Genomic DNA, 21,443 nt, shown 5'->3' on the forward strand with positions numbered 1-21,443 from the left:
TTGTAACGCAATTTCTCCTGAGTACAGAAATACCCCATATGTGGGCGTAAAGTGCTCTGCGGGCGCACAACAAGGCTCAGGAGTGAGAGCGCACCATGTACATTTGAGGCCTAAATTGGTGATTTGCACAGGGGTGGCTGATTTTACAGCGGTTCTGACATAAACACAAAAATATAAATACCCAAATGTGACCCTATTTTGGAAACTACACACCTCACGGAATGTAATAAGGGGTACAGTGAGCATTTACGCCCCACAGGTGTCTGACAAATTTTTGGAACAGTGGTCCGTGAAAATGAAAAATTTTATTTTTCATTTGCACAGCCCACTGTTCCAAAGATCTGTCAAACGCCAGTGGGGTGTAAATACTCACTGCACCCCTTATTAAATTTTGTGAGGGGTGTAGTTTCCAAAATAGGGTCACATGTGGGGGGGGGTCCACTGTTCTGGCACCACGGGGGGCTTTGTAAACGCACATGGCCCCTGACTTCCATTCCAAACAATTTTTTTCCCAAAAGCTCAATGGCGCTCCTTCTCTTCTGAGCATTGTAGTGCGCCAGCAGAGCACTTGACATCCACACATGGGGTATTTCCATACTCAGAAGAGATGGGGTTACAAATTTTGGGGGGTCTTTTCTGCTATTAACCCTTGCAAAAATGTGAAATTTGGGGGGAAGGGCACATTTTAGTGAAAAATATATATTTTTTTTTACATATGCAAAAGTCGTGAAACCCCTGTGAGGTATTAAGGCTCACTTTATTCCTTGTTACGTTCCTCAAGGGGTCTAGTTTCCAAAATGGTGTGCCATGTGTTTTTTTTTTTGCTGTTCTGGCACCATAGGGGCTTCCTAAATGCGACATGCCCCCCGAGCAAAATTTGCTCTCAAAAAGCCAAATATGACTCCTTCTCTTCTGAGCATTGTAGTTCGCCCGTAGTGCACTTCAGGTCAACTTATGGGGTACCTCCATACTCAGAAGAGATGGGGTTACAAATTTTGGGGGGTCTTTTCTGCTATTAACCCTTGCAAAAATGTGAAATTTGGGGGGAAACACACATTTTAGTGAAAACAAATTTTTTTTTTTTACATATGCAAAAGTCATGAAACACCTGTGTGGTATTAAGGCTCACTTTATTCCTTGTTACGTTCCTCAAGGGGTCTAGTTTCCAAAATGGTATGGCATGTGTTTTTGTCGCTTGTCGCTCCTTCGCTTCTGAGGTATGTGCTTACTCGAGAGAAATTGGTCTACAAACATAAGTATAAATTTTCTCCTTTTACCCCTTGTAAAAATTCAAAAATTGGGTCTACAAGAACATGCGAGTGTAAGAAATGAAGATTGTGAATTTTCTTCTTCACTTTGCTGCTATTCCTGTGAAATACCTAAAGGGTTAAAATGCTGATTGAATGTCATTATGAATACTTTAGGGAGTTTTTATAATGGGGTCATTTGTGGGGTATTTCTAATATGAAGACCCTTCAAATCCACTTCAAACCTGAACTGGTCTCTGAAAAATTGTGAGTTTGAAAATTTTGTGAAAAATTGGAAAATTGCTGCTGAACTTTGAAGCCCTCTGGTGTCTTCCAGAAGTAAAAACTGGTCAATTTTATGATGCAAACATAAAGTAGACATATTGTATATGTGAATAAAAATTTTTTTTATTTGGAATATCCATTTTCCTTACAAGCAAAGAGCTTAAAAGTTAGAAAAATGCTAAATTTTGGAATTTTTCATCAAATTTTGGGATTTTTCACCAAGAAATGATGCAAGTTACCCCAACATTTTACCACTATGTTAAAGTAGAATATGTCCCGAAAAAACTATCTCGGAATCAGAATGATAACTAAAAGCATTCCAGAGTTATTAATGTTTAAAGTGACAGTGGTCAGATGTTCAAAAAATGGCCGGGTCCTACAGTGAAAATTGTCTGGGTCCTTAAAGGGTTAAACATTGAAATACAACCTTTTTAAAGATCTATTTGAGGGGAACACAATCTGCACAACACACGAACAATCGCTCAATGTGCTGTATATGTAAACAATTTTTCTTGAGTGTAGAAAAGCCAAATAAAACACTATTTAACCAAGTTATCAGATCCCAGAGACCTGGCTTAGGATTTACTATCAAAAGAGACTAATATTTCTGCTGATGCCATGTCTTTTATGTGGTTTGCTGGAGTACAATGTTTCACAGGAAAGAAGTTGAATGAGCTAACATCCATTCAGTTTTTAAGTAGTAGTTGGGCAAAATGCCATGGAAATATAAATAGCCGGCCCCACATTGAGACTAATTGAACTTTTTATTCTCTTTCTTGCTACAGTACAATAAATAGCTGAGAATAGTTTCATCAAATTATAATGTTGAATGTGTAGCACCTAATCTTCACCCATTATGGGATTATTGTAATAGTAATGGGGCTAAAGGTCCATTTGTATTGCAATACCACATCGCATTAAAGTGACCAGCACATATTTTTATTTGTTTCACATTGAACAGTTAAGAATAAGCTTTCCACATTAAGAATTAAGGGGTATTTTTCTTTCTACAGTGCCACTGTTATGCCAGGTTATAAACTGATGTTTTATGTCAGTTTCTCAATTCAATCACTCTCTAGAGTAAGATTTAGATACCATATTATATTAAAAATACATTTTATCTACTGTCTACAGGACATGACAATCTGCTTTCTCCCATGAATAAGAAGTAGGAAAATGTTTGAGGGTAGAGCTTCACTAGGAAGACATAAAGGTTTTTTTTCCATGTTTTTTCTGATCACAGTTTCAGGATGGCTATTTAGACTGTGCTGTCTTTTTAGTCTATAAAGGATAAGTATCTTGGAAAAAAATTATCTCCCCCATCCTTCGGATAGGGGATACGTTTTAGATTGTGGGGGTTTGAGCACTTGTGCCCCCCCCCCCGATCTCCTGTTTAAAGCCCCTGCTCTCCTATACAGTGGTGTGTCAAAACCTCTGCTTGAAGCGGGGGCCGCCACGCCCCCTCCATATTGTTCTATGGGAGAGCCTTCCCGGCTCTCCCATAGAACTATATAGAGGTGGCATGGCGGCCCCCGCTTGGGATGAGGGTCCTGATGCACAGCTGTATGGGAGATCCGTGGCTCTAAACAGGAGAACGCGGGGGCTTCAGCACTCGGACCCCCCCCCCCCCCCCCCCATCTAAAACTTATCCCCTAGTCTTTTTTTCATGGTACTTTTTCAGGGGACCTGTCATCACTTTTTTACTGCCTTAACGAGTCATTGGGTTGCTCCCCAGTGGCTTCTGACTGCCCTGCCTTGATACCGTATATACTCGAGTATAAGCCGACCCGAGTATAAGCCGAGACCCCTAATTTCAACCCAAAATCCCAGGAAAAGTTATTGACTCGAGTATAAGCCTAGGGTGGGAAATACCTCATCCCCCCCTGTCATCATCCAGACCCGTCATTAACATCCTCATCATCATCCCCTTGTCATCATCCCACACATCCCCCCTTCATCATCCTCTTATCATCCCACACATCCCCCCTTCATCATCCCCTTGTCATCATCCCACACATCCCCCCTTCATCATCCCCTTATCATCCCGCACATCCCCCCTTCATCATCCCCTTATCATCCCACACATCCCCCCTTCATCATCCCCACCCCCCTTCATCATCCCCACACCCCCCCTTCATCATCCCCTTATCATCCCACACATCCCCCCTTCATCATCCCCTTGTCATCATCCCACACATCCCCCCTTCATCATCCCGCACATCATCCCGCACATCCCCCCTTCTCATCATTCGCCCTCAGTGGTCTTCAACCTGCGGACCTCCAGAGGTTTCAAAACTACAACTCCCAGCAAGCCCGGGCAGCCATCGGCTGTCCGGGCTTGCTGGGAGTTGTAGTTTTGAAACCTCCGGAGGTCCGCAGGTTGAAGACCACTGCGGCCTTCAACATCATCCAGCCCCCTCTCACCCCCCTTTAGTTCTGAGTACTCACCTCCGCTCGGCGCTGGTCCGGTCCTGCAGGGCTGTCCGGTCCTGCAGGGCTGTCCGGTGAGGAGGTGGTCCGGTGAGGAGGTGGTCCGGGCTGCTATCTTCACCGGGGGCGCCTCTTCTCCGTGCTTCCGGCCCGGAATAGAGGCGTTGCCTTGACAATGACGCAGAATTACGTTGGCAATGAACGCACCTCTGCGTCGTTGTCACGGCAACGTGACTATTCTGAGGCCGGGCCCGAAGCGCTTAGAAGAGGCCTCCCCGGTGAAGATAGCAGCCCGGAACACTATCCCACCGGACCACCTCCTCACCGGACAGCCCTGCAGGACCGGACCAGCGCCGAGCGGAGGTGAGTACTGTACAGAACTAAAGGGGGTGAGAGGGGGCTGGATGATGTCGAAGGCCGCAGTGGTCTTCAACCTGCGGACCTCCGGAGGTTTCAAAACTACAACTCCCAGCAAGCCCGGACAGCCGATGGCTGCCCGGGCTTGCTGGGAGTTGTAGTTTTGAAACCTCTGGAGGTCCGCAGGTTGAAGACCACTGTGGGTGGGGGAGTTCACTCGAGTATAAGCCGAGGGGGGTGTTTTCAGCACGAAAAATCGTGCTGAAAAACTCGGCCTATACTCGAGTATATACGGTAGGTTGATCTCTTCCCATACCCAAAAGGGAAGAGGTTTGGGTGGCAAACCAGTGACTAACTGGTAAAAGGGCTGAATTTTGCTGGGCTCTAGCAGTCAAGGGAAATGGCAAGTGAGATCCAAAGCTTATTTGCATATCCTTTGAAACACTGATATTTTAGCGCCGGAGTGGTCAAGTACAGATTTAGAGTCAAAAGTCCTATACAGACATACCTTTACATTATACAGTGAAAACCTGCTGACAGGTCCACTATAAGTCTTGTAGATATTAAGTGTTTATGTTATAAAAATACATAGATCCGTTTCATTATTTAGAGGATAAACTGTTGAGAAGGAAAAAGTTGACTTATCTGAACACATTTTCATTATTTATACCTACAAATCATCTCAATAGTTCCAAGTTACACAAGCTGTAGTAGAGCTCAGAGCTGCATTCACAGTTCTGCTGCTATCTATTAAATGCAGCTTGTTGACAGTCCATATTAGCTTAGTTCACATCTATGTTGGAGCTCCGTCATGAGTCCGCTCATGAGAAAGCAACTGAACCAGACAATCTGTTGCTCAACGGACACCACCAGATCCTGACAGATCCTATTTCCTTTAAATGGGGTTCATCAGGTTTTTGTCTGTGGTTCAATTTTTTCAGAATTTTTTTCTCTGCTCAATTCCTGTTATTTAGACTATTGTACTGCATTTCTGAAGTTATCTTTATGTGTTACACAAACCTTAGTTAGGAGTTCTCCTCCATTACTGGTCTTATCATGATCCCTGGTGCATTAGGATATCCCATAACACATTGCTTTGTTGAGTTAACACACTAATGATAACCATGGCTACATCTGTAAACAACTTAATATTATCTTTGCACGGGATATTAATATTTATAACCAGTCAACGTTTGTATTATTTTCTCAAAATTCTAATATATTTTGGCAGTGTATTAATTTATGAATAATTGAAACTGCGCAAACATCATGGATGGGTAAAAGATATGTTTCTTCTATCCTGTCCAAAAATGAAGGCATCAGGAGAACTGCTGACATCTGTTTATCTGTTTATAGTAATGGCAAGCAAACCCATATTAATGCTTGTTCAAAATGCCATACGAAGGAATGGCATTAGTGCAAACAAGAGATGTATTTGAATTGTAGATCATGTCTTAGCCATCTGTGAGAACGGATGGTGTTGAGAAATTAATGTGTTAATGAAATCACAATAATTTTGCAAAAGCAGTAAATGGAAATCTTAAGATGATGGTTTACGAGTTAGATAATGATGGAACTGACAATGGCCGGCATTTTTCATTGTAGGTGTAAGTGAAGCATTTTTCTACACTTTTTGTGTGTGCTGGTAATGTGTAAGAGAACCAAATCTATTAAATGATCACAGAGCATTTGATAAATTTTGTGCAGGTCACATTTTCTGAAATTTCTCTCTTCACATACACCAAAAAGCTAAGCCAAGTCTGGGCTGCTGTAGTTTTAGAGACTTTTCAGTGGCTTTGCGCCTATTCACAAAAAGCCTTCACATAAAACCCTTCCATATCATGTTTGGAGAAAGAAAGAGAGGCCGATACCGGCGCCTAGTACATTACCCTTGGTACTAGGAGCAGTAGGTCAGGGGGGTTGGCCCAGGGACCATATGGATGGCTGCTCACCTTAGGTACGATATAACCAAGTCTGTCGCCCCAGTGAAAATGGGGTACTAGTAGAGATATAGCCGCTGCTTGCCTCTAGGGTTGCAGGATCCAGCAGTGCTGCTAGCCTGGATGCAGTGGAGAAAGAGACCGAAGAAAAAAAAACTTTAGTGCTGGCGCTGCGGCTCCCTAAAATTTGAGGGAGCCACAGCGCCAGCACTAAAGGGTTCTTTTCTTCGATCTCTTTTTACATATCATGTGTATTGCCAAAATCAGTGGATTGTAACTCAAAATCATCAGAAATATGTAACCCAAAAGTAGACACAAAAAAACTGTCGAAAGACAATGATAAATGTCGGCCAATGCCTTTTGAGACTGGAAACCAAGAAAACCAAAGGACATGTCTTACTGTGTAAGCTAAACAATAAATGCTGTGCACATTTCTGTACATGACAGTTCTGTTGCTACACCCTTATGCTGTGGTGTGGCACTGGGACATTGTCACTTTGCCGTGCAATGCTCCACTAGAAGCATTGCAGCTATAGAAAAATTGCTTCATAATAGAGTCCTAATAGAGGTCTGTTAGAGATGAGCTTAGAAAAACTACAAATGTATGCCTATTGCAGCCAATACATCTTTAAGGAACAACTCCTGATACTTAAAGGGGTATTCCCATACTAACTACTGATGGTAAACTTGTATGCACATCAACTTAAATGTTTTTTCAAATACACTCATTTAGCATATTAGCCTACTTCTCCTTATATTCCTTCTCTTTTCCTCCACTTGTTGACAACTTTTTTTGCAGGTCAGGCTGTTGTGTATGTTTGTATATTTGTGTACATATATATCTATATATATATATACACATATATATATATATATATATATATATATATATACCGTATTTATCGGGGTATACCACGCACCGGCCTATAACACGCACCCTCATTTTACCAAGGATATTTGGGTAAAAAAAGTTTTTACCCAAATATCCATGGTAAAATGAGGGTGCGTGTGTGCGCGTGTATACCCCGATACACCCCCAGGAAAGGCAGGGGGAGAGAGGCCGTCGCTGCCCGCTTCTCTCCCCCTGCCTTTCCTGGGGTCTAGAGCCCTGCTGCCGGCCCTTCTCTCCCGCTGGCTATCGGCGCCGCTGCCCGTTCTGTCCCCCTGACTATCGGTGCCGGCGCCGATAGCCAGGGGGAGAGAAGCGGCGCCGACAGCCAGGGGGAGAGAAGGGGCAGCGGCACCCATTGCTGGCACCGCTGCCCCGTTGCCTCCCCCCATCCCCGGTGGCATAATTACCTGGGTCGGGTCCGCGCTGCAGCAGGCCTCCGGCGCGCGTCCCCTGCGTCGTTGCTATGCACGGCGCGGCGCACTGACGTCATGCGCCGCGCCGTGCAGCGCATAGCAATGACGCCGGGGACGCACGCCGGAGGCCTGCAGCAGCGCGGACCCGACCCAGGTAATTATGCCACCGGGGATGGGGGGAGGCAACGGGGCAGCGGCGCCGCCAATGAGTGCCGCTGCCCTTTCTCTCCCCCTGGCTGTTGGCGCCGCTTCTCTCCCCCTGGCTATCGGCGCCGGCAATGGGGCGCCGGCACCGATAGTCAGGGGGACAGAACGGGCAGCGGCGCCGATAGCCAGGGGGAGAGAAGGGCCGGCAGCAGCGCTCTAGACCCCAGGAAAGGCAGGGGGAGAGAAGCGGGCAGCGACGGCCTCTCTCCCCCTGCCTTTCCTGGGGGTGTATCGGCGTATAACACGCACATAGACTTTAGGCTAAAAATTTTAGCCTAAAAAGTGCGTGTTATATGCCGATAAATACGGTATATATATATATTACATATATATATATATATATATATATATATATATATATATCTACTTTATATATATAAAACTCAATGTGTGTATGTGTGTGTGTATGTTCCAGCGTCACATCCAAATGGCTAAAGATTTCAACATGAAACTTGGCTCACATGTTACTCATATGTCAGTAACAAACAACCCTTACTCACCCCCATTTTCCAGGGGTGGGGTTTTTGTTTAAAGTCCCATACAAGTCTATGGGAAATATATGTTACTGCACAAACGGCTGGAGATATTTCGATAATACTTGGTCACATGTTACTTATATGTTCACTTAAAATATAGCATAGTTAATTAAACCCTTAACTACCCCTATTTGTGAGGGTCAAGGTTTTGGTTTAAAGTCCCATGAAAAATCTATGGGAAATGTTCCCACAAAATTTCTGTACGGCTGGAGATATTTCAATAATACCTGGTACACATATTACTTATATGTCAAATAAAATTATATGATAGTTAAATTAACCCTTATCTACACCCTTATATAAAAGTTGGGCTTTTGTTTCCAGTCCCATGCAAGTATATGGGACTTCCGTTTCCTAACTCCACAAGCTCCGCTCTGTATCTCCTGGTGAATGTGTCAGTCCGGATTGCAAGCTACACCCCATCTCACAAAGACACGCCCACTGTTTAAGCCTGACACCTTTTATTCTCTATCCTTTTTGTGCATCAGTCTGGCTTGCAAATCACGCCCAGCCCCACAAAGCCACGTCCCATTCTATTTTCAGCTTACAATATCTTCATCACAAATCAGTCCCATCTGAGGACAGGATTTGAGGACCGGACATAAGGACGAGATATGAGGACAGCATATGAGGACGGGATATGAGGATGGGACATAAAGACGTGATATTGATATGAGGACAGCATATGAGGGTGGGATATGAGGTCGGGATATGAGGATGGGATATGAGGATGGGATATGAGGTCGGGATATGGGGACAGCATATGGGATCCGGCTATGAGGACGGGATATGAGGATGGGATATGAGGTTGGGATATGAGGTCGGGCTATGAGGACGGGATATGAGGTTGAGATAGGAGGACGGGACAGGAGGTCAGGATTTGAGGACGGGATATGAAGTTGAGATAGGAGGACGGGATATGAGGTCGGGATATAGGGAGGGGATATGGGGTTGGGCTATGAGGACGGGATATGAGGTTGGGATTTGAGGTCGGGATATGAGAACAGGATATGAGGTCGAGATAGGAGGACGGGATAGAAGGTCGAGATATGAGGACAGGATATGAGGTTGAGATATGAGGACGGAATATGAGGTTGGGAAATGAGGACAGGATATGAGGTCGGGATATGAGGACGAGATATGAGGTCAAGATAGGAGGACAGAATAGAAGGACGGGATATGAGGACAGGATATGAGGTCGGGATATGGGAGCAGGATATGCGTCGGGCTATGAGGATGGGATATGAGGACGGGATATGAAGACGGGATAGGAAGATGGGATAGGAAGACGGGATAGGAGGATGGGATATGATGTCGGGATAAGAGGTCGGGATATGAGGTCAGGATATGAGGACGGGATATGAGGACGGATAGGAGGTCGGGATATGAGGTTGAGATATGAGGAGGGGATATAAGGTTGAGATATGAGGATGGGATATGGGGATGGGATATGACAACAATATATAAGGATGGGATATGAAGTCAAAAGCTTCCTCCTTTGTTGATTTTTTTCCACAACAAGGAAAAAACGGGCAATGCTGGGTACTCAGCTAGTATATATGTATATATATATATATATATATATATATACATACCTACATATACCAGCCACTTCTAAAGTGGAGTGGTGGTTTGTAACCTAGCTGTCAACAAGGGGAGGGAAGAAATAGGAATTCATTTATTTGCAAAAATATTCAACTTGACCTGCCCTACAAGGTTAACAACGTTATACCAGATTGAAATACCCCTTTAAGGCTATAGTATTTGTCTTGAATTATGTCCTGGATTTATTATACTGTTAACAGTTTTGACATGAATAACTTTTGTGCCTTACTAACACCTGTGGTAACAATTGTTAGAGTACACACTATATATCTCGATGGTATCAGATTATAGCTAATGTTGATCACTTTTGTATTACAAGTTACTAATCACATTGCTATGCTAAGGTCTTTATGGCCAATTTATGTTAATTTTGCTTGAATGTAAATGCTGTTTGTTAATTGTTGAAACGTCCATGCCTTTAGACAATGATTTTGCTGTACATTTTTAACTGTCAACCAGATGGTTGATTCATCCTTAAGAATAAACAGTAAATAAAATCAAGTTGAAACTCATAAGACCAGAATGGAGACATATGAAAAAAGCCAGTCTAAGTGAAGAAAGAAGACACGTTATAAATAGCTATATAAGTAATATGGCACATAGGAATGTGAATAGAATTGGAAGAAGGGATGGAAAATGCTTGCACAGGGTTAAAACTAAGATTAAACATTAGTTTTAGGTACAATACTATAAAACAACCTATAATAACATCAGTATGCAAAATAAAAGGTGGTGTTACTTTTTATGTTTTGACAAGTATATCATATGTGTTACACGTGTTTGTTGTATGGTGTTGTTATTGCGTCTTTAATTGCTACCTTTCTTCCATTATTTTAGGTATGTGATTGGTGTAAGCACATACGACATACAAAAGAATATCTGGACTTTGGAGATGGAGAAAGAAGGCTTCAATTCTGCAGTGCAAAGTGTTTAAATCAATACAAAATGGACATTTTTTACAAAGAAACACAAGCCAACCTTCCAGCTGGACTGTGCAACACATTACATCCTCCAGTTGACAATAAAGCAGAAGGCACGGGAGTACAGCTGCTAACTCCAGATTCCTGGAATATACCGCTGACAGATGCTCGAAGAAAGGTTCCTTCCCCAGTGTCTGCAGCTGGCCAAATGCAAGGTCCTGGATCATCAGCCTCAACCACTGCCTCCCCTTCTGAAATTGCCAACAGCTCAGTTACTAAAATCCCTACACCAGTTCCCAAATCCATTCCTCTGAATGACAGCCCAAATATAGCCCCGGTTCCTGTTCCACCACCTGGCAGCATTGTGCCTCCCATGGGTGTGCCACCCAGGAGTCCGCCGATGATTATGACAAATAGAGGACCGGTTCCTCTGCCCATATTCATGGAACAACAAATAATAAATCAGATACGTCCACCATTTCTAAGGGGACCTCATGGCTCAAATCCTAATAGTCCTATGCCCAGTCAAATGATTCCTGGTATGGGTCCACCACCAGGTGGGCCTAGAGTCATGGGACCTACATCAAGTCCTATGCATAGACCAATGTTATCACCTCACATTCACCCGCCAACTACACCTACAATGCCAGGAAATCCACCGGGACTGATTCCACCACATCCACCTGGAGGTCCCATACCTAGTCTTCCTTTCCCCCCTATGGGCATGATGCCAAATGGTCCTATACATATGCCTCAAATGGTAAATTTTGGTTTACCGTCTCTTGCTCCTCTAGTGCCACCACCTACCCTTTTAGTGCCATACCCAGTTATAGTTCCCTTACCTGTTCCAATACCTATTCCCATACCTATTCCTCATGCAGTGGATTCCAAACCCCCAAGTGACTTCTCCAGTAATGGTGAAAGCATCATTCCAAGTTCATCTAGTAATGGCCCAGGAGCAAAGCTAAAAGAAAATGCTTTGCCTACGAAGGATTCCAAACAAAGGTCTGTAAAGCCTTCTGAACCTTCACTTGGTGGTTCAGGGCTCTCTTCTCACCAGGCCACAGTCGTTCAAGAACATTTGAAAACTGAAATTGTGGATTTGACATTGAGAACTGTAATCCCAGAAAACAGTAAACCTAGCATCCCTAATATGCTTCAGGTGCCACAGGATGGAGTCATAGATTTAACTGTGGCACACAGGTCTAGACTCCATAATGTAATTCATAAAGCTGTTAACACTCAGTTAAAACTTGAAAATGAACCCATCAGTGTTGTAAACTTGGCTTTTGGTAACTCAGATAGAAGCAACTGTAATGACTGTATGGATGGAAACAACCCAGTGGAAACAAAGTTGTATCCATCCAATGACTCTAATTTATGTGGTTCAAACACACGGGCCCCAAGTACCCCAGCACATGAAAACAGTGCAGCAGTGTGCAATGTAATTGTAAATGGTACAAAGAGCACAGAGGGTACTAAAAACTCTGAGAAATCACATGAGCAGAAAAAAACGTTGGACACTGAACCAATAGTTAGTGAGTTGGAATCTGTTAAAGAAAATAACTGCGCCTCAAATTGCCACTCTGAGCTTGAGGCCAGCAAAAAGAGTCTTGTGGATGAGTCTCTGACTGCTGGGGACAAACAAGATCCGAACCTAAACAACCCTGCAGATGAGGACCATGCATATGCTTTGAGGATGTTGCCTAAAACAGGCTGTGTTATCCAGCCTGTGCCAAAACCAGCAGAAAAGACTGCAATATCACCATGTATAATATCATCTCCAATTATCACCACAGGGACAGAAGATTTGGAGCCACCACTCAAAAGGAGGTGTCTCCGTATTCGAAATCAAAATAAATGAAGGTTTGTGAAAACATAATTTTAACTTCTCAGATTTTATAATTATTATTTAGGAAGGAACAGAGATCATAGCATAAAAACAGCAAGACAAAACCTGTGCTTTGCTCATTTGCTTTATCACATAGTTTTAATTTAATAGTCTGTATAAAAAATTTTTGTTGCATTTGTTATGTCAGTAAAAAGTGGATGGAATGCATATTATAGCTTATTTTCATTTTTGCCAAATATTAAAAATACAGAATATAATTGGAGTCCAGGTTCGGGAAGTTCTTAAAGGGGTATTCCAGCCCTAAAAATCTTACCTCTACCCACAGGATAAGGGATATATTTTTTAGGGCTGGAAACCCCTTTAAAAATGTAAATTCAAAACTGTTACTATTGAAACAAAAGGACTGAACTGCAGATCCCTTTATTGAGATTGTGTATTTGTTTTACTTACCGTATCTGTTTTCTGCGATTAGTGCAAAATTACTGAATTTTCACACACATTTTTGAGGTTACATTGTCCTGAAGTTGAGGTTGAACCTGATGTGTATACATTATGTTCATGATAATGGAAATAGGATTACGTATAAAGAAACAGTCCTGCTAGGTATATTCTATACTACATGTATGGGAATGTGGAAATGTAGATTGCATTTGCACATTCCCATACATGTAGTATAGAATATACCTAGCAGGACTGTTTCTTTATAAACATTATTTTGATTATTTATAGGCACATCGGGTTCTGTGCAACAAATTTACCTCAGTATATTTTAGTGGTGTAGTGTGAGCCTCACAAACTTTATTTACATTTTGGAAATAGGATTGCGTTAGTCAAAATGCGACCATACAATAAAGAGAAAATATTGGCATAGTAGCTTCTATAGTGAAACCAGAGGTTCCAGTGGGCTTATCGCATCCCCAATATCACAGGGGTCTGATAAGCTCAAATGGGCGCAGGCCTTCTCTTACCTCCCTCCGGCATACAGGATGGCTGAGCTTCTTTTGCAGCCTGGAGAGCCAAGCTGTACAAGAAGATTGCTTATAGTACTGATCAATACTATGTTATAACATAGTACTGAACAGTACATAGCAATCTATTGAATGCTTTTAATAGCTCCCTATAGGGACTTAAAAAGTGTAAAATAAATATAAAAAAAGTTTTTAAAAATATAGAAAAGCCCCCTCTCTTCCAATAATAGTATAAGTAATCTTGTTTTTCCATTAAAAAAAGTAAAAAAAAATAAAAAAATTGCTACATATCTGGTATTTCTGCACGCGCAAATGTTCGGTCTAATATATATTAAAATATAATGTTTATTATCCTGCATGGTGAACAGCATAAACATAACAAGAATTGCTGATTTTTGGTAACATAAAAGAGCAATGAAAAAGTTCCATCAAAACAAATATAGTACCGATAAAATCTACATAAAAATAAGAAATTTATAGGGGTCAGAATAGGGCAATTTTAAACATACTTATTTTGTTAAAAAAGTGTGAGTTAAAAAAATAAAAGTTTTCCACTCTACACTTTGCTTTTTTTTACACATGCTCTGATCTGTCTGGTTTTCCTCAGCTCAAATCCACCACATTTTATGTGGAAACCTTAGTAAATAAGTTGGGTTTTTGGGAAAATGTCGGGAACATGCCCCTTTTCTGAGACCACGCCCCTTTCCCCGGCGGCCATGCCCCCTTTCCGGGTTTTCTTAGCAAAATTTAGTTTTTTTTTTTTAATGCTGGCGCAAATTCTGGCGAAAAATCTGGCACAGGCAGAATTTCTGGCGCACAACCCGACAAAACATGTCAGGTTTGCATTCGTAAATGAGGGCCAATGTGTATCATTTTACTCATATTGAATAGAGATGAGTGGATTTTTGAAAAATTTGATTCGGCCGATTCGCCGAATTTTCCCCAAAATTAGGTTTTGGTCCGAATATATTTGCAGCAAATCGCTATTAAAAACAGCTATTTCTGGCCTACAGAGAGCCTCAATAGGGGTGTAGAACACTTTGCCTTGATGTAACACGCATAGGGTGTGTGCTGGGTAAGTGAAATAATACTGTTATTCACATGCAGATCAGAGGCATCGCTATTTGAATCACTGTCGCAGAGCGGCACAATGACAGAGCCTGGAGTTGGCATCAGTATGAGGAGACCATATAGTGGCTGAATGACACAGCCTGGAGTTTGCGGCAGCATGAGGAAAACATATAGTGGCTGAATGACACAGCGTGGAGTTGGCGGCAGCATGAGGATACAATATAGTGGCTGAATGACACAGCGTGGAGGTGGCGGCAGCATGAGAAGAACATATAGTGGCTGAATGATACAGCCTGGAGTTGGCGGCAGCATGAGGAGACCATATAGTGGCTGAATGACCAAGCCTGGACCTAGCATCAGCATGAGGAGAACATATGGTGGCAGAATGAGACAGCCTGGAGGAGGCATCAGCACGAGAAGAACATATGGTGGCAGAATGAGACAGCCTGGAGGTGGCAGCTACATCAGGAGTCCTGAAAGTGACCTGGTGACAGAGTGGTGCGGTGGGTTGCAATACCAGTACCCAGTGACGAAGGTGGGTGAAAAAAGGAGAACTTGGCATCAGATGTGTGGCATCAGGCGGGTGGCAGGATCAGAATAGGTCAGGTAGACAGAAGAAAACGGTGTCTTTTGTAAAAGTGTTAGTGTGCACAAGTAAGTATTGAGGATATACATTACATAAAACTTAACTTTTAATAATATAGTTAGGATAAAATATATGGACCCAAAATTTTTTTTTTAAATCAAACAAAAGGAAAGGTGTGCATAAAACACCATGTGCCACCTACACTTCCAAGTGCTGATGTGATGCAAAGACCTCTTAAAGGTGGAAGGGAACAAGGTATGGTCCATTGTAACCGGTGGGGGTAAAAACTTCCCCTGTAAGGCCCTACGCTCGCATTATTAATTCCCTTCTTGGCAAGTGTTACACGCCCTAAAAAGTGCGGCCCCACACAGAAACCTCTCCCTATTTCCACCTACAAACACTGCCATTTCACAGGATTTTTAGGTGGAAATAGGGATTGGTTTCTGTGTGGGGCCGCCCTTTTTAAGATGAGTAACACTTTCCTCAAAAAGGTGGAAGGGAACAATGTATTGTCCATTGTAGCAGGTGGGGGTAAAAACTTCCCCTGTAAGGCCCTACTCTCGCCCTATTAATTCACCCTAAAAAGGGTGGCCCCACACAGGAAACTCTCTATTTCCACCAAAAAACCCTGGGAAATGGCAGTGTTTGTAGGGGGAAATAGGGAGAGGTTCCTGTTTGGGGCCACCCTTTTTAGGGCGAGTTACACTTGCCAAGAAAGGAATTAATAATGCAAGAGTAGGGCCTTACAGGGGAAGTTTTTACCCCCATCGGTTACAATAGACCATACGTTGTTCCCTTACACCTTTTCAAGGTCTTTGCATCGCATCAATATTTGGTGGTGTAGGTGGCACATGGTGTTGTTTGCACACCTTTTCTTTTGTTTGATTTAAAAAACATTTGCGGTACATATATTTTATCCTGAGAACATTATTAAAAGTTAAGTTTTACGTAATGCATATCCTCAATACTTACTTGTGGTCTGATGCAGAGGAATGTCTGTAACTGGGGAGCAGCGCCTTAAATATGTTTAGCACTATCCATATTTGTGAAGTGTTGGTGTGGCACCATGGTCAATCCACATTTTTCGGGGACAAACGAGTTCTCCTTGGGGTTACTAGGTCCCCTGCCACACTAAACACCCGCTCTGATGGCACACTACTGGCCGGGGAGGACAGCTTTTCCAGTGCAAACTCTGACAGTTGCGGCCACAAATCAAGTTTGGCTGCCCAGAAGTCCAGCAGATATTCAAGGTGTGTTGGCATGGTCATGTCAGGGTATGCCACCACCTGCTGGTTCAAGTCCTGCTCCAGGTCTACCTGCTGCTGATGAGTTGCTTCACTATACGGGTGAAGAAAGCTACTCATCAGCGACTGTAGACTCAGGCTGCTGCTGTTGAAGCTGGTACTGCTCCTGCCACCCCACCACTCCCCAGCAGCTATGGCAATGAAAGGTGAGCGCAGAGGGCCCCCCGAGTCAGACCTGCGAGAGGATGGACGATGGCAACAATTGGGCGGTCACTACGCAAGCAAGTGAGCATGCATTGTGCCATTTGTGCAAGTGACTCGGAGAGACTCCCTGCCCTCATTTCCACTGCATACTGCCATGGTGTGTCTGGGTCCTCTGTCTCGCCTTCCTCATAACCGTCTAGCTCCTCTAGCTGCTCCTCCTCTCTTGTCAGATGACTAGAAAAACCACCCATCTCGCAAAACCTAAACGGTGCTCCACTGTGCCCCTCCCCCTCCTCCTCCTCCAGTTCAGCCCCCACAGGGCTCATGTGGCTGTGATATGTAGGCGCCATGTCTCCAGTGCCCTGAATAGCCATTGTTTCCAACATGTGTTGTAGTAGATGAAGCAGTGGAATGATGTTGTTCATCCCGCAATCCTGGCGACTGACTAATAATGTGGCTTCCTCAAAGGGCCTGAGCAAACAGCAGATGTCACTTATGAGCTGCCACTGGTTGACATTGAAGTTACACAGGGGAGTCCCCCTATCCGCTTGGATCATCAAGAAATTGGTGATGGCTTTTCTCTGTTTGTATAGTCGGACCAACATATGGAGGGGGAAATTCCAACGTGTGGAAACATCGCCAATCAGACTATGTTGGGGGATGCCATTCTGACGCTGCAGCTCAAGGAGGGTGTGCTTTGCGGTGTACGAGTGGCTGAAGTGCATGCAATGTTTCCTTCCCATTGTTAGGATATCTTGCAAATGGGGGAACACTTCAGGAACCACTTGACAATCAGATTGAACACGTGTGCCATGCAGTGCGCATGTCTCTAGCTTCTTTGTCGCAGCACAGACAAGATGTTCTTCTCGTTGTCGATCACCATGGTTCCCATTTCCAGTTTTCGTGGAGTAATCCATAATTCGACTTCTTGATGAATGACTTTTAGCAGTTCCTCCCCTGTGTGACTCTGTTCGTCAATGCAAACCATTTGAAGAACAGCGTGACACCGCCGTGCCAAGCACACATGGTATACTGGAGGGTCACTGAGACTTGTCCATGCAGTGGAGGATGAGGAGGCGGAGTCGCACACTGTCGCAGGACCAACGGCCTGAGAGCATGGAGGCGGAAGCGGCGTGACCTGTCCAAGTTGCTGTTGTGGCTGTGCAGGAACCACATTCACCCAGTGGGCCGTAAAGGACATGTATTGTCCCTGACCATAGTTACAACTCCACACGTCGGTGCTGCCATGCACTTTGGTATACACAGACAACCTCAAGGACTGGCCCACCTTCTGTTCCACAAAATTGTCCAGGGTTGGTACTGCCGTCTTCGCAAAGAAATGACGGCTTGGTACTCTCCACCTCGGCTCAGCACAAGGTGAAAGGTGCAGAGTCAACCATACTGTTGTCCCTTAGACATGGCTTTGCCGATGGATTGCTGGCGGAATGACTGACTTGAAGTAGGAGGAGGAACATCTGGAGCGACAGAAGATGGGTTTGACACACAGCTTCCTTCGGCTGAGGTGGTGGAGCCTTGGCTGGCTGAAACAGGGAGCAGCATGCCACTGCGTGATGCAGCAGGCTGGACCACCACATCGGAACCACGTTTCACCCTGGCCGCTTTATGTGACGCTGCATATGTTGATGCAGGGCCGTGGTGCCCACATTGGGACCCTGGCCACGCTTCACCTTCTGCCGACATCTTGCATGTGGCCAGGTTAACATCCTCCGGATGATTGATGAATAACTGCCACACTGCCGAGTAGCTGATTTTCCCACCAACAGTCCGCACTGATTGACTGCTACTGCCGCCGACTCCAGGAACCCTTGTTCCACTACCTCCTGGGAAGGTAGGCTGCCGCGAAGCAGGTGGTCTACTCTGGGCACATTTAGCTCCAGACTTTCCTCTTTTGCCACCATGCTGACTGCAAACCATTCTACCATTTTTCTGGCTCAGCTGCTGCCTCACGGGCAACCTGCAACCCTTATCTCCTGATGATGATGAAGCCCCTTCTGCACCTGGCTCCCATCATCATCAAGTTGTGTCTGCACGTCACAGATGTACTCCCAAGGTTCCTCAAAAGTGTCTGCTTCAGGAACCAGAACGCTCGCAAGACCACCATCCACGGCATTCTCCCCATCACTACTTGTCCGCCTAGCAGAGGAAGCGGCGGATGTCTCCTCCACTTCTTGGCTGGGCAGTAGCTACTGACTGTCCTCTAGTAGATCGTCCTCACTAAATAGTGGAACTGAACCCACAGAATGAGATACTTCTGTGGGGGAGGGAACAGCATAGGACAGAGGCAACGGGAGGACAGGGACTGCTCCAGGGCCATGCCAACTGAGGGTTGTGTCTGAGGAACCCACCGACTGTTGACTGGGGGTGTCAGATGTCACTTGTTATGAAGTGGATGACCGTGTTAACCAATCGATGACGGCAGATGGGATTGATGGTCGAGACACGACCGCTAGTTGATACCAGGAGCTCCGGCCTTTTGCTGCGACTCCTGCTGCCACTCGCCCCTAGTCTGCTGCGACCTCTGCCTGATGAATTTAGGCCCCTGGCACACCTCTGTGCACGTCCTGGCACTTTTCTGCCTGACATACTTAGTGTGTATATGAGGGGAGTACAATACACTTCACTATACTATGAACAGTATTTTTCTACAACACTAGCAGGTGTGTACTTTTGGCTGGCCTTTCACAGTATCTAGGCCCTTAAGACTTTAACAAGAACAAAATGGTACACCACTTAAATGTACGTATGTGGTATGCCCTTATGAGGGGAGGACAATGCGCTCCAGTACGCTTAAAACAGTATTTGTCTACAACACCAGCAGGTGTGTACTTTTGCCTGCCCTTTCACAGTATCTAGGCACTTAAGACTTTAACAAGAACAAAATGGTACACCACTTAGATGTACGCACAGGTTACATTTAATAGAGGACAATATGCTTTTATTGCTCTGCACATCCTAACTTGCTGGCTACTATTAGCTTTTCAGTTGTTGTAGACACTAGTGCTGCAGCACACAATCGCTGTTTACTATACCCAAAATTGCACTTTCTCTCTCAATCTCCCTCCTTTCCCTATCAGTGCTCCTAGGCTGGATTTGGGCTTGAGGTGAATCGCTGCTGTAAAAAAGCTTTTCTGTTCAACACACACTGCTCTCTGTCCCTCTCTCTTTCTCTGCAATAAAAGGCTGAAGTGACTGGCCGCAAGATGGCTGCCGATTATATAGGGCTGTGACATCACAGGGGTTTCTGGCTGCTGATAGGCTGCAGGCTGCATGTGATTAAGGGTCATCCTGCCTTCCCAGGATTCCTTTCCCCATGTCCTCACATGTGGATCTACCATTTTAGATGCCCTGGAGCCTGGACCACACTAAATGGAGTCTAATGAAGCGATTTGCACGATTGATTCGCGGCGATATTCGCATTTGTTGCGAATCAAATTTTTACTGAAATTCAGATTTGCCAGATTCGATTCGCTCATCCCTTGTATTGACCCACAGAAAAAAGAAAACATGGCAGTTTTACGATAAAGTGTACAGCGTAAAAATGAAACCCCCTAATGTTGAAAAGTACAGTTTTCTTTTAAATTTCCCCAAAGAATATTTTTTTGGTTGCACCATACATTATATGGTAAAATGAAAGCTGTCATTACAAAGTACAATTTGCCGCACAAAAAACAAGCCCTCATATAGGTCTGTAGATGGAAAAAAATGTCATGCTTCTTAGAGCACAGGAGGAAAAAACAATGGTCTGTGTCCTTAGGTTAACAACTTGCTAATATATATTGTTGCAGACAGATGCCCAACCTTAATACTGATCCTGATGCTATGCATGCGGAATTAAAGGGACGGTATTATCATTAAATTACCCACTGTAATCAAGTTTTTTGTTAACCATTCTTATTAACTAGAGATGCGTGAATATCTGAAAAATTTGATTTGGCCGATTCGCAGAATTTTCCAAAAAAATTTGGTTGGGACCAAATTTATTTGCAGCAAATCGCTATTAAAAACTGCCATTTTTGGCCTACAGAGTGGCTCAATAGGCGTGTAGTGCACTGTGTCTTGTCCTAACATGCATAGGGAGTGTGCTGTGTTAGTGAGATTATACTGTTATTCAGTATGACATGCAGATTACAGGCATCGCTATTAGAATTACTGCCACAGAACGTCTGGATGTGGCAGATTTTTTATGTAATTTTTATTTTGTTTTAATTTTTTGATTACCCATTCTGGTGAGCATCGAGCTGGCGGTCCTCAGCCATTCGAGATACCACCTGTTCCAGCCCCTGCCTCTCAGCACCCCCCTGGCTGTGAAAGTGCGAATGTTTCATGCTATCAGTTATGGTTCATTGTTATCGCTCCAAGCTGTTTAATTGGATTCTTGGGATATTTCCAAATGTAATATGATGTTGACGACCATAGAGCCTCTGTCTTGAAAAGATTACATCAATTTTTTTACATTTAAATATAAGATTTAGATTAGATTCCCAAGTTTAATGTCTGGTGTTTACTTTGAACTAATGCTGTATGACCACAAAACCCAATCTAACAAGGTGTCACATGGCAGCACAATGACAGAGCCTAGAGGTGGCAGAAGCATGAGGAGACCATAATCTGGCAGAATGACACAGCCTGTAATTGGTGGCAGCAAGAGGAGACAATAGGGCCTAA

General features: G+C 43.9%; 1 protein-coding gene across 4 annotated transcripts in view; it reads left to right on the top strand.

Moving 5' to 3' along the window:
- Positions 1-21,443, top strand: part of SOBP (sine oculis binding protein homolog) — a 229,021-nt gene that overhangs the window by 180,449 nt on the left and 27,129 nt on the right. For all 4 annotated transcript variants that reach the window (XM_056566245.1, XM_056566246.1, XM_056566247.1 and 1 more), the window contains one exon: positions 10,750-12,698. In XM_056566245.1, coding sequence (XP_056422220.1) covers positions 10,750-12,696 — 1,947 coding nt within the window. In that variant the 3' untranslated portion in view covers positions 12,697-12,698. The remainder of the gene's footprint in view (positions 1-10,749; positions 12,699-21,443) is intronic.

The sequence above is a fragment of the Hyla sarda genome, chromosome 3 (assembly GCF_029499605.1).
Source record: "Hyla sarda isolate aHylSar1 chromosome 3, aHylSar1.hap1, whole genome shotgun sequence".
In the NCBI taxonomy this organism is placed as follows: domain Eukaryota; kingdom Metazoa; phylum Chordata; class Amphibia; order Anura; family Hylidae; genus Hyla; species Hyla sarda.